The sequence below is a fragment of the Mytilus trossulus genome, chromosome 6 (genome assembly GCF_036588685.1).
Source record: "Mytilus trossulus isolate FHL-02 chromosome 6, PNRI_Mtr1.1.1.hap1, whole genome shotgun sequence".
Taxonomy (NCBI): Eukaryota; Metazoa; Mollusca; class Bivalvia; order Mytilida; family Mytilidae; genus Mytilus; species Mytilus trossulus.
Window position 1 is genome coordinate 65,289,183 of NC_086378.1, and position 18,159 is coordinate 65,307,341.

Genomic DNA, 18,159 nt, shown 5'->3' on the forward strand with positions numbered 1-18,159 from the left:
GAGTAATGGGCTGTCGGAATAATGGTTGTCGGACTAATGGGATGTCACCATAACAACATTCAACAGAACTTTCAATACTTTTAAATGATCAAACAGTGTCTAAGTCGTAAATCCACTACTAACCGTGTATTGAAATAAGCCCCGCCTCCCTACTAACGTAATATGGAATAGACACGGTCACCACGAGGTCGCTTTTAACCAATCATATTCCTAGAAATGTATAGGAGGTAAGATAAGTACTTATAAATGCTTATCTAATATATTTTTTCCTATTTTTTTTTTATTTCTTCCCTTGATTATGTTCGTTAATCTGCTTTGAATATTGATGAGTAGTAATAATCAGAAGCATTTATTGATTACTTTATACACTGAAAAGTCAATAGCTTTTCACCTTGTTTTACTTTTGAAAAGGTCAGGCATATTTTGTTTTTTAATCTATAAAATTACGGTTTTTGTCGGTATTATTCCCAACCCTGTTTGTTCATTTATCCTCAATAACGGAGTGGGAGCTAATTGAATAAACGTGCAATTGTGTCCGAACATTTTCAGACGATATATCCTAATCAATTATACACGATATACTTTAAAAATACAATGAACGTAAACAACGCAACGACATTACTTGATATCATAATAACAAGTTTGCAGATCATAAGTTTGTCATTTCAATAGAATATGTGATCCCAGACCCGTAACGTTTATACGTGTACTATGAATAGTTGACCCTCATAGTTTGCATTATTGAAATGATAGCTTTTTTTTAAACCGGATGATTTTACCTTTAAAATTATTTTGAAAATCAATTACATAATAATATTTCATTAATTTCGTAATCAAATGTTTTTCTTTTTCTTTCTCAAAAATAGCCATTGGCATTATTTGTTGTAAATATTTGGATTACCATACCTTGTTGTCATTCGTGTTTTCATGAGAAATGCCTTTCCACCCATTTAATTAACACTTTCATGTCCTTTGTGCACTTATCATACTCCTTTGTGGTCCTTTGTGGTGTTTTTAGAGACCGTTCGTGCATAGTTACTTAGGTAACGACTAACGGTCAGTCTATGGACAGATACTTACTCTTAATTAAGTTAAATGTTTGGATTGAAGTATGTTAAATTACTCAATAATGTCATAGATGACATATTTGTTCAATAAGTGACCGTGAATGACCAGACACTGAGTTTTAACACTAACTGGGAATTCAACGATTTATATATAAAGCAAACATACATATAAAATATTGTGATTTTGAGAGGTACTTGTGTCCAGATTTAAAAGATGGGTTTCTATATATTGTGATATCGAAATGTATACTTCTCTACATGTTTTAAAAGTTGATAAAAACAGCCACTGGACAGCTAGTTTAGAGGCATTTGGCGTTCTGTACATTTTTCATCAATTTCACTGTAAAACTAAAGCTGTATTATTCATTAAAAAAGACCTAAGGGATATGTAAAGGCACTTTTTTTAGCCAAGGCGAGTCCAACAGTACTAGTGTGAAGAAGAAATTGTGTCGCTATATCAAATAGCATTCCTGTCCGCATGACAAAATAGACCACGGAAATGATTTTTGTGCTCATTTTTATACAACATTTTACGATCTTGGTGATGTTGATCGTTGAACTCACCAGTTTTGAAAATACTGCGTCCAGCGAAACTTTCTCGAGTCTAGGAGGATTCATTTGACGTTTGAAATTTACAGAACTTTCAAACAGTTTAACCAACACTGAGAAATTAGAAAAAAAGTTTGTTCAGAATTTTATTTCTTACAAAACCTCCTACAATCTCTCTCACCATAATTTTTGTGTTCTTAAGTGAACATTGCATGAATCCAATAAAACTGTGGTTAAGTTTATACGAAAAGTCTTCAATATTTAGTATAGATCGATTACCCGTATGACAAATTGACTTATCAATATTAGTATTAAAATACATAAGGTTGTTTACCTGCGCAAGACTACAAAATAACCCTGTTTTACTGCGCACTATTATTGAGACAACAGACGATAAATCCAATATTTTAAGAGTCTGTCTCAATCTAAGTAATATCTGTGTACCAATGTATCATATCTGTTAACATAAGCTAGGAGGGAGTTTAAGATGGTATATATCAAAATATTACTGTTTGTATTTCAAAACCAAAGCCATCAAGTTAAGTACACCCTATCAGTATTTAGCTACGCCCTATAACATCATAACTTCATTATTCAATCCAAACCTTTCAAGTTTTCTTTTGAATCTTATAAAAAAATCAATGTTTTTTTCGAATTAAACTTGTCCAATTTTCTTAGACGCTCCTAATCTTCATTAGTTTACATTTGTCAATTCGGGGCCTTTTAACTGTAACTTTGCGGTATGGGTCTTCTTATAAGCAATCATACCACATCTCCTTATTTAAATACTTAAAGACAATTAAATGTCAAACATATTTTTATCTTCCTTTTTTTGTATATTTTCAGGTCATAACGCTTTCGGAAGATTTGTAATACTGAGTTTGACTTTCGGATGCTGCACCATGCATATTTTTAACTTCCGATTTGTATATTTTCAGGTCATAACGATTTCGGAAAATTTGTAGTATTGAGTTTGACGTTCGGATGCTGCTCCATAGTGTTTTACGTCCTCACACAGCAGGATGTAATAATCCACAAATTTGCAAAAAGCTACTTAGTGACGATAACACATTCTTCAAATGATACACAATTCACAGGAAGAAACAATTATAAGATTTCTGAAAAGCCGTTAAAATTACAAAATATAAGTTCAAAATCGATCAACAATTATGTAACTATGAATTTTGAAGGTCGTCTAGGAAACGAAATATTTGAATATGCATCATTGTATGGTATAGCTAGATATAATCATATGATTCCTGTTGTGGACGATAAATTTCATTTAAGGAGAATTTTTAAGATATCTCTCACTTCAGTGAAACCACTGGCAAATATAAAACGCTTCAAAGAGGCGAAAGCATGTGCATTTGACGAAAAAGCTTTCGTCTTGGACAAGAAGTATAATTGGACACTTTCAGTATACCTTCAAAGTTGGAAATATTTCATTGAATATAGTGATGATATAAGGAAAGAATTACGTTTTCAAGACACCATACAGGCTCAAGCGGTACAAAAGTTTAATGAAATAGTGAAAGCTAGAAATGTAACAGACAAAAACAAATTAACATATATAGCTGTTCATGTTCGCCGAGGAGATATGTTGAATAATAAACCTAATGTCAATTTAGGATATACAACCGCAAACGTTAATTACGTGAATAATGCCATGTCATGGTTCAAGAAAAAGTATCCCAGTGCCTTTTTCATTTTTGCCTCAGATGATATAGCTTGGTGTAAAGCTAATTTCAATAAACCAAACACTGCCTTTACAACTCAAAGGAATTCTGCAGCGGTTGATATGGCAATACTTTCACAGTGCAATCATTCAATAATTACAACTGGAACTTATGGATGGTGGTCAGCATGGTTAAGTGGCGGTCAAACTATCTATTATAAAGATTTTCCAAGGAAAGGATCAAGACTCGACAAAGTGTTTGATGCGAAAACATATTTTCCACCAAACTGGATAGCTATGTCACATTTATGATAAAATTGAGAATGGAAACGCTGTATGCGTTGAAGGGTTAAAACCCGACAAAAAGGCCACCTATGGGTCCTCAAAACAGCCTGAATATAAATATCCTGTTATAAATCTGGAGAACAAACTGCATTGTCTACCCATTGACATAAAATGTTATGAGTTATTAATCTGTTTGAAAAGTCCATTCTGGTAGGCCTGTGTGACATCTGCTGGTAGGACGGCAACATTTGGTCATGGTTTGGCGCTTAATCAAAGGAACATAAAATTCATTTATGTTAACTTTGAGTGTTCTACATGAATATTTATCGTCACTTTGAAGATTCCTATAAGACAATATTATATAATAATTCGCTGACTTCATGTTTTTTTTTCAAACCAAAACCAATCGTGTCCTTATTCCGGCCACCATTTCGTCAAAAACAATTATAGATTAAATCCAAGCATATCCAAGTATACCCTATGGTCGTCCATCATAACGTCAAAAAACAATTGGTCAAATCAAAGTACATCCTATAACCGGCCATGATTGCGTCAGAAACAATATGTCAAATCAAAGTACATCCTATAACCGGCCATCATTGCTTCAGAATCAATATGTCAAATCAAAGTACATCCTATAACCGGCCATCATTGCTTCAGAATCAATAGGTCAAACCCAAGTATATCCTATTAACGGCCATCATTGCGTCAGATGCAATAGGTCAAACCCAAGCATATCCTATTAACGGCCATCATTGCGTCAGATGCAATAGGTCAAACCCAAGTATATCCTATTACCGACAATCATTACTTCAGATACATTAAGTCAAACCCAAGTATATCCTATTAACGGCCATCATTGCGTCAGATACAATGGGTCAAACCCAAGAATATCATATAACCACCCATCATTACGTCAAATACAATAGGTCAAAGCCAAGCATATCCTATGATCCTCTATCATTTCGTCAGATACATTATGTCAATTAAAAGTATATCCTACTCTGTGCGGGACAAATTTGCCATTCCAGAATTGGCAAATCTGACTTTGTCGGTTTACAAGATATCAAAAATATTTTTTGCCCAAGTGATAGATAATAAAAAAAAAAATATTTCCCCATATGTCCCATCATGTCACCGTTGTCACTGTTGTCACCACAGCTGATTAAAAGTACATTTCCCATGGGAAATTTAAAAATTCCCATGGGAATATTCAAAGTTCCCATGGGGAAAAGTTAAAGTACCCATCGGAAAAAGTACTTTTCCCGTTGGAATTTTAAAGTTCCCATCGGAACTACAATTTCCCATGGGAACATTAGTAGATAGTTTCTTCCCATGGGAAAATCTAAATTTCCCATGGGAATTTTTGTTCCCAAGGGAACTAATTTTTCTTCCCATGGGAACACCTTTTTTCCCTTGGGAACATTTATTCTTCCAATGGGAGCTAAAATTATTCCCATGGGAACATTACTTTTTTGGTTTTTTTTCAGAATTTGTAAAAGAGCTATGAAATATCGCAATGGACTGACAGTTACTAGTAACCATGACTGGAACAGTTTAACAAGCATACCATTTGATAAAAAATGTAATTTCAATAAAATAAAAGTATTTCTGTCATACTTGTACACTCAAAACGCTTTTATTATCGTTGAATAATTGTCTTGATAAAAATTCTACCGTCCAGCAGCTGATTTTACAAGTTGAATCTCTCACCTTTGTTTTCGATCAATAGCATCGTGTATTTCATGTAATAGTGTTCGCTGAACTGTCAAGTATCAGAGCCATGTTTTGTATTTTCGAATTTGATTTAAGATTGAAAAGTATAAATCTGTTTTAATCTATATACATGGGGAAACATGAATCGTGTTTAAGATTGTTTTCTAACTATAATCCTATAACTTCATGAAATTAACATCTTAATTATTATTACTAAAAAAAAAGTATACTACTATATATAAAAATCTTAATTTTCGCGAACCATTTAGGTCACGGAAATTCCAAAATATGGCATCAGTAAGGAGAGTTGTACAAATAAGGTGAATACACAGAACCCCCATCCAAATTTTCTTTAGTTAAAAGTATTCATCTTTTTCTATTTTACATGTACTAACAATAATCCATTTTTCTATAACTTCGATTAAAATATGCCAAAATCTGAGTTAAAATAGGTCGAATGCCCCAAATAAACATTCCCTGATTGGTGGAAGTACTGTGGCGTCGATGTAAAGCATAACAAGCCTCGATGTAAAGCACACGCTTCACATCAATAAGGAGAGTTTTACAAATAATGTGAATACATATCCCCTCAATCCAATGTATGCGCATTGATGAAAATAATCAAGTGTTCATTATTTTCTGTTTTAATTCTGCTAACAACATTCCATTTTTTCTATAATTCCGATTTAAATGTGTGAAACCCCGCAATAAAAATAGATGGCCTCAATGGTAAAAGCAACGCTAAAAATTTCCGTTAATATGTAAACATCTTGAACTTCGACCCTGGGTTCAAAGGAGTTCATAAATCGATTCACAAATAGAGATCTCCTTGCGCTCAAATGTAATCCTTAGTAAAGTATACAGGTAACTTCGTTTACAGAAATATATACACATTTATCGGTAATATATTGTGATACTTCTTCATATTCACATTTTGTTTATGCTAAACTTTAACATGTTTAATCAAATTTAATTCTATACAAATTTTATTACGTAAAGCAGAGACATATATACACAGAGATTGGCAACTCAGTGAAATCCCGTTAAAGATCGCGGCCCGGGGCGAGATTCTCGTCGATAAATATTAGAACATGTTATCAAGTCAGGGATGAATAATAACCTCGATAGATAATCAAGAAAAGCAATGGGAAAATTATTTCAGATCATATAATTTCTTTTCTAAAAAAAAAAATACTTGAAATCGTTATATTCATTTTTATGTATTTATTGAGAAAATATTTTTTTCTGCATTTTATATAATTTAAAAATTCAAATCTGGTAATGATCAATTGTTATTACAAGAAACTTTTCTTTACCGCATTTCTTTGCATTAGTTTGCTCCTTAATTACACAGTGAAATTTTGTGTGTCCGATTTTCCGGTAATTATTCCCTTAGAGTTGTGACTTGATTCACAGGTGTGCGATTACGCAATTTATTGCCCTCCGATCACCTGAATTTTGCCGGAGGTGAAGTTCTATATGGATTATTACTTGGTAATTGTTTTTAAAACTAAACAAATTCTGACATATTATTTTAACCATGACCAGAACTTTATTTTAACAGAAGCACTGGGCAATACTATAGTATTCAATCAGGAAAACAAAAAGTCTTTTAGAATGTCAAAAAAAGAAATGAAGCAACTTTTTCATATATAAAAAATATGTAGCCAGTAGAATTTTGTATCGTGAGAAACTGATTTTATATCTGTTTTGATTTAATTATAATTTTTAATTGTCAATTGACCTAGAATAAAATTATTTATGGAACCTTTGCATAAATTTCCTAAATGAACGTACATTATTATAGTGTTGTCGAAATCACTATTTTTGCTGCCATGAAATATTGAATATGAATCTGTCATTATTTGTAGTTTTTTTTAAGACTTAATATCACAGACTCTGATTAAAAACAATTTGTATCATAAGTACATTAAAATGCCCTGCTGAACTGTAGAATTTTAATGTTTTGTTTCATAGATCACCGGAGTACTACAACATTCTTATCTTTACTCTTATCTATCGGGTAGTGAAACTTGAGTTTGAAATTAGAAAGATTTAAAATTGTGCACACGTTTTATCTGATCTTTTGTGGGTTTATATTGTTCAAGGTAATTTTCGGTGCAGTTATTTTCTTTTCATTTGTTATTTTTTCCTCTGTGTTACACGACCTTGTACTTTTTGTATTGCCCCTTGACATCTCCTGCTTCTGTTTAAACCTTTTCAACCAATATCTTTTATTTGAAACAGATGTCATCTGTTTTAAATAAAATAGTCTCATTCCCAGAATTTGTTATACTGAGTAATTCATTTCAATATCAACTTTTTTATAAGCATATAAACATTAATTGATAGTTTAATAAAATCTAGAAGAGTTAAATTAAGCATAAACACATGAGTAGTCCAGCTCTTCTTCTAATTATAAAACGGTACTGATTGTGTTCACTCGCTCATTATCTTTGAGAATATATACTGTATTTGTTGTCTCCCTTCTCTTATATAATATTGTTTTAATTTCATTGTCATGTATTGTAATTTCAATGAAAAAAATCAACACAATTAATTGTACACTTTAATTTAAACTGTAATTGTACTGCTCCTCGGGGCGTCTTGATTGACAAATAAAAATTGTTGTTGTTGTTGTTGTTGTTATAAACTGCTTTGTCTCTTCACACAACTTATGTTTAGGACGGAATGCATCAATAGGTACATACATGTACGAGGTTATGGATATATAAGTACACGTTATGTGCTTTTGACCTTCACAAGAATTCTTAAACATTCATAGATGTGCAAAGAATATTGTTGTCGTTGGGTTGTTGTCTCATTGACATATACCTCACATTTCTGTTTAGTCATAGCATCTGTGCCTTTTCAATTTATTGCAGAAAATATTAGCATAAACATTTGTTTCAAAACAGGAGAGGTGAAATAGTGATCACAGAATGAGGACATGTAAAACTGAAACAGATATTAAATATAAATAAGCACCATTGACAATTTGTTAAAGGACTGAAACAAACATAGATGGTGACCAATGTGAGCGACTAGTGTACAGAAGTAGAGTGAACATTTCTTGCTTCTTTTTCTACAGATTTTGTCATTTCATGTAAACAATTAAATATGTTACTTTCCATGGAGAGGAAGGAATTTGTGAAACGAAATATTTTGCTATTTAGTACTGTCAAGATATATCACAGGGGTGTTGTAAGATACATGAACAGTTTCTCTTTTTTTACATTATGCTACAAGGGTAGCATTTTCCATTCTCATGATGTACAAAGATATTATAGAGTGGCCTTCCAATGATAGTCATACATGTAAATCATTGTCTCAGTAGCAATCAAACTACATCATCATATTGTTATACATGTACATGTATGTGAAAATTATGTACATGTATACTTTGTAAACATAAAAAAGACAAATGAAGTTGAACACAAGATATTTATTTGCTTTTTTATCCATCTGCACAACTGCCACTGTATCACTTCTGCTTCAAATTCAATAGATTGAATGCAGAGTCTTGTATTTGTTTTTAGTTCAATGGTCTCCTCATCAATTGCATAAAAATCGCATACACATGTACATCAAGTTTGGCATATGAACTACAATAGCATGGTGTTTTTACAGTCAGGATAAGCACATGTAATTTTCTCTCTTACAAAACCATTGTTAAGTATCACATTGATGGTAGTAATAAGTCCACTACATGACAGTGCCGTCACATTTGGATAAAGTCATCACTAATAGTTGTTCCTGTTTGCCAGGGAGTCTTATTTTCAATCAGAAAGACTTGGGAGTCTTACATTCAGCACATGTATGATATTATATCTTTTGTATGCTGCACTGTTAGGTAAATTTGATCAACATCTTTGTTCTTTTATAACATGCAGGATCCTGTTAAAAAAAAAACTGTCAGATACTGAATGTAAATATATATATAAAATTGAAAATGTCATCAAAGTGGTGGAAATAATGGAAAAAACAATTTTTATACACAAATCCAGTATGTCTTGTGAAATTAGGGTACAATTTTTCTCTAAAGATGGACAAGTTTATAAACTGTAGCCATGGACAGGGGTCTGTCTTTATATTGAAGAAAATTAACATGGCCAACAGCTTGAGTACTGATTTTTAATTGAAAATTGCATCAAAGTGGTTGAAAATATGAAAAAAACAACTTCTATACACAAATCCAGTATGTCATAGGAAAGTAATGCATGTGCTGGGTACAATAATTCTCTGAAGATGGGAAAGTTTATAAACTGTAAACGGACAGGGATCTGTCTTGATATTGAAGCAAAACACCATGGCTGACAGCTATAATACTGATTTTTAATTGTAAATGTGTATATATGTCTCTGCGTAAAGCAAAAAGAGTAAGAATATATTTTTAGCGCCAATTTAACCAGCTTCATCGCCATCATCAAAATTATCTATCGTTATCATTGTGAAATTTCACTTACATATGGTTTATTAATATAGAGTTATTTTGGTAAGTATGGCTTATTAATTATAATGTTCTCGAGATGTAATTTCTCTAGACATTTTTGACGGTCAGTTTAATCCCATTTATCTCAATATTATCCCCGATGACAGAAATGTCAACCCGACCTATTCGTGTCAAAATCTATTTGATGAACGAATTTCTTTTAAAACTGCACATGCAGTAATTCTGTATTATTTAATCCATCACATTCACCATGTTCACGTTACATGTTTGCATTATAATGGGTTCTGTATGAGTGAACTGTATAGTGAATTGCAAGATCAATGCAATTGTGACGTCAGTACGCCTATAGCTACACGTGACATTATTATTTGTAAACAAACTGGCTCATGTAACACGTGTTTGAATTATACTTTTAAAGTGCAATCAATCTTTCAATCACTATTTTATGTTATTTATGTGCCTGTTTTTAGCTTTACATATCAGCTGCATGATCAGTATAGTCAAGTTAATTAGACATAGTGTTCCTGTTCTGAGTTGTGATTTCTATATATAGTATTAGAAGGTATTAAGTCTAAATAAGTCATTATTTAAGAGTGGGATCGGAGTGGTCCTGATCCTGAAATCCTGAAATTAATAACATGAAATCCCGAAGTCACAAAGAGGGAGGGCCAATTTGCCGGAGATATGTTTCATTCGATAAGATAGGTAAATCATGTTTTAAATAGCCCGATAGATGCTAATTATAGTACAAGAAAATACGTCACATTATTTATTTTCATACCTTGAACAGGTATTCCTACAAAAACAAGGCCAAGACTATTGTTTTTTTTTAAATTTATTTTATTTTATTATTAACATCCTTAAAGCAAGGTGGCATACTACGTAACTTGTCAAGGAGCCAAATAATATCGAACAAATTCAAATCGTGATTTTCTCATTCTGAATATACATTTATGTATATCTGTATTTGTCCTGGTCTTTTAATGTTTTATCGTCTATAATAAGATAATACATGTACATATTTTGACCGGAGAACATCTTACATCAGTTGGTCATAGATCAATGTTATATTGTCGTTTCTGTCATTTTAACAAATCGGCCCTTCGTTGTGATACTAATGCAACAGCTTCTTGATGTTTTACCTACAATCACGGTTTGTAGTGTTACTGATTTGTTCTCACGGTTCTGTTGTTTTATTTTCTGATGCCTTGGTACCAGTGTAGGGACGGTGGTAAAAATTTCAGTACTAGTATCTATATAGTTTGTGAATTTGCGACAACATTGTTGTTGACAGCATTTGTATCATATAATACCATCTTCTTAAAAGGTTTCGAAAAAATGTTTGTGTAGTTTTGAAACTTGTATACAATGGCCTTATTTGAAGTTATGTGTATATTACACCCGCAACATGTAGAATTCATTGCTATAGAATTAATTCTCGTGTTATTGGTTATGTTCAGTTCAACGGCAGTTATTCCTTGAATATATCTAATAAATGTAAACATATGAACAGAAAGTGCGTCAAGAGTATGGACAGTCATAAGAATGCACGCAATAAGCGATACATTATTTTTTCTTTGATACATGTAAATTGAGAAACTGGTTAACTCTATAGTTAAAATGAACCAGAATGACTCTATGAATTAAGCAAACATCCAAAAAAATATGATAGAGACATTAAAATTTAAAATAAAAACACAAAAAATGCATTATGTTCTGAGCGAGATTCGAACCCTTTTACCAAAACCATCAGTTAATAGTAGGTCTGCGCTTTACGGATTGAGCTACGGCGACACATACATATATATGTGTCAGTTATTAAGAAGCTATATCGGTACAATTTATCGATGTTACAAATTTTTCTTATAAAAGTTATTTTTTATGTAATAGGGACACACTAAACCAATTTCATTTTAAAGTGAAAAAGTAGTATAAATAACCACAGTCTTAAAAAGCATAACCTTTATGTCAATATAACTTATTTCATTCTAGTCCATTCAACTGACAGAATTGGTGTAAATTTCATGAATCCTTATAATCATGGACTATTCTTTATAGCAATATCTGTTAGCCATTTAGGGGTCTTTTGCATTTAACTCTTTTCTCCATGGAAATATTTTTTACATACTTAATTCGCATAGGATTTTTTCAATAAAAAAAATCATCAGGTTTAAAGTATTAAAACGCATTGGTAAAACGAATATTTCATCACTGAAATTCCAGTCAGATCTTCTCATGAATATCCTTTATATATTAGATACAAATTTTATTAAGTCTGATTCTCATTTGTCTTAGGTAAGACGTTTCAACTGAGGCACTTCACAGGCGTCAAAAGCCGTCATTATGGAGGAAAGGGTTAAAGTTCAGTTTAATTGGGTTTATTTTGCGAAAAAGAACTAAATTTCCAGATCATAGTTTACATTTTCTTTATATATTGCTGTATCAAAATGACCTTAATATAAAGGACAATATAAAGACTCAAAAATGGTATATCACATTCTACACATGGGATTTTAGCAGGAAAGACTGCCATTATATATTGCAACTTTTTAATTTGATCTCCTCCACAAATTGAAGTAGAATATTTAATGAAGGTTTGTCCACATTTTGGAATATGTTTATACATGTATAGAAATAATTTTGAGCCTGTTTCTAGATGCATGAGATAGACTTCAATATTTATTATTTATTCTGAATTTTTTTTCTGAACAAACTTTTTTTTTCGCCTTTGGCGAAGAACAATCTATTTTTTTGGCGACAAACCGAATACAATTTATTTATTTCAATTTTAGCATTACATATAGTGGCTGCTGAGGGTGAAACAAAAAATATTTTTTTCTCAGGGTCCAAAACAAATTATTTTTTTCACCAAAAATTGGAAACAAACTTTTTTTCCAAAAAAATCCATAGTCCCCCACAGAAAATGAAATGGTTGCTGCCTTAGATACATAAACACTTTCATCATTATCATCCGGAAATAATTAGATAACAAAATCAAATGGGTCATTTTCACGTGTGCAACATGTGAGCAGATGCTCATATGAGCAATCTGATAAAATGCACATGTGAAACATATGAGCATTTGCACGTGAGTTTTTTAACATGCAAATTAGGTTAGTTTCATGTGTGCAATTTTTTGCTCACAAAATGCTGACCTAATTTGCATGTTAAAAACCTCATGTGCAATCATGTTACTTTCTAACGCGAGCATCTTATGTGCAACATGTTAGCACGTTTTGGTAAGGGAGGTTACATTTCCCCCCTTATTTCAAAACCTAAGCTTGAATGTAGTGCCCATACCTGCCCCAACTGTTCAGGGTTCAACCTCTGCAGTCGTATAAAGCTGTGTCCTGCCGAGCATCTGGTTGTAACATGTACAACAATCAAACATCAACCCACACCAAACTGAATGTAATTGAAAGACATCTAGAGGTCAATATACAGTCTCAAACAGAAGAAAAAAAAATGGAAAGTATAGTGAATTTTGGAGAATTTATATTATTAAATGTACATGCATTTGAAATATTTAAGATATATTGTTTCAAATTTTTTAGTTCTAGGTTCCACAGTGACCTAGCTACCATTTTAGAAAACTGTGATTTAAATGCTAGACTACTAGAGGGATATTTCATTTTCATTGGTTGTAGATATGGAATCTTATTTTTTCATGAAGTCAGATTTGAAATTGACTTTGGGAATGAAGATGTAGTAAAGACTGAATGTCAGTTTTAGTCTTATATATTTACTTTATAATTTTAGTCTTACATGTATATAACTATGTGTACATATATCACTGATTCAGTGGCAATGATAAATAGACACTGACAAGTCTTCAGTGGCGCATCAAGAACTTTTCATAAGAGGGGAGCCTGCTCCAGTCATGCTTCAGTGATTCCCTATATAATCAACCAAATTTTTCAAACTACATCGTACATATAATATAGATAAATTAATTAAAGCTAGCTATCACAGTACATAACGGTTAAATCAAGTCTCATGATTCAGAGGTGTGTATACGCAAGTTATGTAGAAAAAAAATAGAACAAATCACTGTAAGATAAATAAAATGTTTTAAGTGAACAAGGAACCAGAAAAAAAACATGTAACGACTTTCTATACCCTCGGCATTCTAAAATATCGAGTATTTCCCTTTAAAATAATTTAGGTGTGAGGGAAGTGGCTCTGAATACAGAATATAGTATAGTCCACTTAAATAATACTCAAAGCAATAAAACAAATAACAATTTAATGAAGAGAAAGAAAAACAAGTTCAACAAAATAAAAATGAAAATGTCTGGAATGTTATTTGTTTGTTAAACTAAGATTTGTTAACGTGTAAAACAAACTACATCGTACATATAATATAGATAAATTAATTAAAGCTAGCTATCACAGTACATAACGGTTAAATCAAGTCTCATGATTCAGAGGTGTGTATACGCAAGTTATGTAGAAAAAAAATAGAACAAATCACTGTAAGATAAATAAAATGTTTTAAGTGAACAAGGAACCAGAAAAAAAACATGAAACGACTTTCTATACCCTCGGCATTCTAAAATATCGAGTATTTCCCTTTAAAATCATTTAGGTGTGAGGGAAGTGGCTCTGAATACAGAATATAGTATAGTCCACTTAAATAATACTCAAAGCAATAAAACAAATAACAATTTAATGAAGAGAAAGAAAACAAAAACATATTCAATAAAACATTTATCAAATCAAAACATTCTAGACTACGTTCAGCCATACTGCTATATCAAGTTAACCTAGCCATTTCTATGCCTCCAGTTTAGGATTTTTGACACAGCATTCAACACAAATGTATCAATGTTCATGTGCTTTGCACACTATCAGTTCAAACATCAAAAGTCCCTTACCAACATTCAAATATAATAATTACTTCATTTAAATAAGTTCTTTAAAAATTGCAAGCAAAAGTAAATCACATTACACAATTATAGCAAACGTCAAATAAATAAAGGATCTCGAATGTCTTGTTCAATTGATCAATACTGAATAGAATAAATCAAATGAAAATATATTATAATAATAAGCAAATAATTAAACAGCCTGAAATAATTGATCAGTAAAAAGGGAAATAATCTATTCCTATTACATTGATAAAGAATTACTATATCGACCCGGTCAAAAAGAAGATGCAAAGTAGTTCATGAAACAAAATAGAGCCTATACATATTGATAAATCTTTGTCAAGAAGTATACTACTGGTATTTAGTATATTTTGGTATCAAATGAGACCGTAATCACTTAGGATCACTAAAGGATCCTTTTTAAATAATATTCAGAAGAAAAAAAAATCAAAAGCAGGGCATATGCTCCCCGTTGTACAGTTTTGCTTAGTACATGTTTTGGTTTTTCCGAATGTCTGGGAACCAGTAGATAGCAGTACCCAATTATAGGAGTTTGGTTTTGCATTTTGGCCCCGGTGGATTTTTCAAATATGAAATTAATTGTGCAATAAAACTCATTTTCAGACAAATGACTACTAGTTAAGCCTTCAAAGATGGTTTATAAAAACATCAAGGTTATTTTAACATGTTAAATGCGCTATTTTCTGTTTGACCCTCCGTATTAACCACCTGCAGTCAAGAAGCGAGCCACCACCACCCGTAATGGACAAAAATGAGAATTTGGGTATGTGGTTGTCAGCTTCCGGTGCACTTTCCCACCCGGGCATTTTCATGAATAGAAGAGCATAGGACAAGCTTTCAATCCCACTAGGTATGGGAAAAAACTTTGCCGTAGGGAACTGAACAGAAAGTCTGAAAAATGAGCCCATAGGCATTACTGTATATGTACCTCACACTTTGGATGGACAGGGGTGGCTTCAGGTGCACTTTCCCACTCAGGAATTGATACGAGTTGAAGATATGTATAATAGCTTTCATTCTAACCACCTGCGGTCAATAACTTTGCCGTAGGGGGATGGGAGTAAAACGACCGCTGCCACCACCCGTAATGGACAAAAATGAGAATTTGGGTATGTGGTTGTCAGCGTCCGGTGCACTTTCCCACCCGGGCATTTTCATGAATAGAAGAGCCTAGGACAAGCTTTCAATCCCACTAGGTGTGGGAAAAAACTTTGCCGTAGGGAACTGATCAGAAAGTCTGAAAAATGAGCCCATAGGCATTACTGTATATGTACCTCACACTTTGGATGGACAGGGGTGGCTTCAGATGCACTTTCCCACTCAGGAATTGATACGAGTTGAAGATATGTATAATAGCTTTCATTCTATCCACCTGCGGTCAAGAACTTTGCCGTAGGGGGATGGGAGTAAAGCGACCGCTGCCACAACCCGTAATGGACAAAAATGAGTATTTGGGTTTGTGGTTGTCAGCTTACGGTGCACTTTCCAACCCGGGCATTTTCATGAATAAAAGAGCCTAGGACAAGCTTTCAATCCCACTAGGTGTGGGAAAAAACTTTGCCGTAGGGAACTGAACAGAAAGTCTGAAAAATGAGCCCATAGGCACTACTGTATATGTACCTCACACTTTGGATGGACAGGGGTGGCTTCAGGTGCACTTTCCCACTCAGGAATTGATACGAGTTGAAGATATGTATAATAGCTTTCATTCTAACCACCTGCGGTCAAGAACTTTGCCGTAGGGGGATGGGAGTAAAGCGACCGCTGCCACCACCCGTAATGGACAAAAATGAGAATTTGGGTATGTGGTTGTCAGCGTCCGGTGCACTTTCCCACCCGGGCATTTTCATGAATAGAAGAGCCTAGGACAAGCTTTCAATCCCACTAGGTGTGGGAAAAAACTTTGCCGTAGGGAACTGATCAGAAAGTCTGAAAAATTAGCCCATAGGCATTACTGTATATTTACCTCACACTTTGGATGGACAGGGGTGGCTTCAGGTGCACTTTCCCACTCAGGAGTTGATACGAGTTGAAGATATGCATAATAGCTTTAATTCTAACCACCTGCAGTCAAGAACTTTGCCGTAGGGGGATGGGAGTAAAGCGACCGCTGCCACCACCCGTAATGGACAAAAATGAAAATTTGGGTATGTGGTTATCAGCGTCCGGTGCACTTTCCCACCCGGGCATTTTCATGAATAGAAGAGCCTAGGACAGGCTTTCAATCCCACTAGGTGTGGGAAAAAACTTTGCCGTAGGGAACTGAACAGAAAGTATGGAAAATGAGCCCATAGGCATTCCTGTATATGTATCTCACACTTTGGATGGACAGGGGTGGCTTCAGGTGCACTTTCCCACTCAGGAATTGATACGAGTTGAAGAAATGTATAATAGCTTTCATTCTAACCACCTGCAGTCAAGAACTTTGCCGTAGGGGGATGGGAGTAAAGCGACCGCTGCCACCACCCGTAATGAACACAAATGAGAATTTGGGTATGTGGTTGTCAGCGTCCGGTGCACTTTCCCACCCGGGCATTTTCATGAATAGAAGAACCTAGGACAAGCTTTCAATCCCACTAGGTGTGGGAAAAACTTTGCCGTAGGGAACATAACAGAAAGTCTGAAAAATTAGCCCATAGGCATTACTGTATATGTACCTCACACTTTGGATGGACAGGGGTGGCTTCAGGTGCATTTTCCTACTCATGAATTGATACGAGTTGAAGATATGTATAATAGCTTTCATTCTAACAACCTGCGGTCAAGAACTTTGCCGTAGGGGGATGGGAGTAAAGCGACCGCTGCCACCACCCGTAATGAACAAAAATGAGAATTTGGGTATGTGGTTGTCAGCGTCAGGTGCACTTTCCCACCCGGGCATTTTCATGAATAGAAGAACCTAGGACAAGCTTTCAATCCCACTAGGTGTGGGAAAAACTTTGCCGTAGGGAACATAACAGAAAGTCTGAAAAATTAGCCCATAGGCATTACTGTATATGTACCTCACACTTTGGATGGACAGGGGTGGCTTCAGGTGCATTTTCCTACTCATGAATTGATACGAGTTGAAGATATGTATAATAGCTTTCATTCTAACAACCTGCGGTCAAGAACTTTGCCGTAGGGGGATGGGAGTAAAGCGACCGCTGCCACCACCCGTAATGGACAAAAATGAGAATTTGGGTATATGGTTTTCAGCTTCCGGTGCACTTTCCCATCCGGGCATTTTCATGAATAGAAGAGCCTAGGACAAGCTTTCAATCCCACTAGGTGTGGGAATAAATTTTGCCGTACGGAACTGAACAGAAAGTCTGAAAAATGAGCCCATAGGCATTACTGTATATGTACCTCACACTTTGGATGGTCAGTGAAGTCTTCAGGTGCACTGTTCCACTCAGGGATTGATACGAGTTGAAGATATGTATAATAGCTTTCATTCTAACCACCTGCGGTCAATAACTTTGCCGTAGGGGGATGGGAATAAAGCGACTGCTGCCACCACCCGCAATGGACAAAAATGAG

At 33.9% G+C, this 18,159-nt stretch overlaps 1 protein-coding gene across 1 annotated transcript; it reads left to right on the forward strand.

The window, feature by feature from the left end:
• The first annotated feature begins 2,559 nt into the window (after nucleotides 1-2,559).
• LOC134722913 (galactoside 2-alpha-L-fucosyltransferase SEC1-like) lies at nucleotides 2,560-3,603 on the forward strand. Its single transcript, XM_063586548.1, has one exon. The coding sequence runs from the start codon at nucleotides 2,794-2,796 to the stop codon at nucleotides 3,601-3,603; it is 810 nt and encodes a 269-aa protein (XP_063442618.1). The 5' UTR covers nucleotides 2,560-2,793.
• Nucleotides 3,604-18,159: the final 14,556 nt, after the last annotated feature.

Coding starts and splice junctions, on each gene's coding strand:
- LOC134722913 (XM_063586548.1), top strand. CDS start 2,794: ATGAATTTTGAAGGTCGTCTAGGAAACGAAATATTTGAATATGCATCA.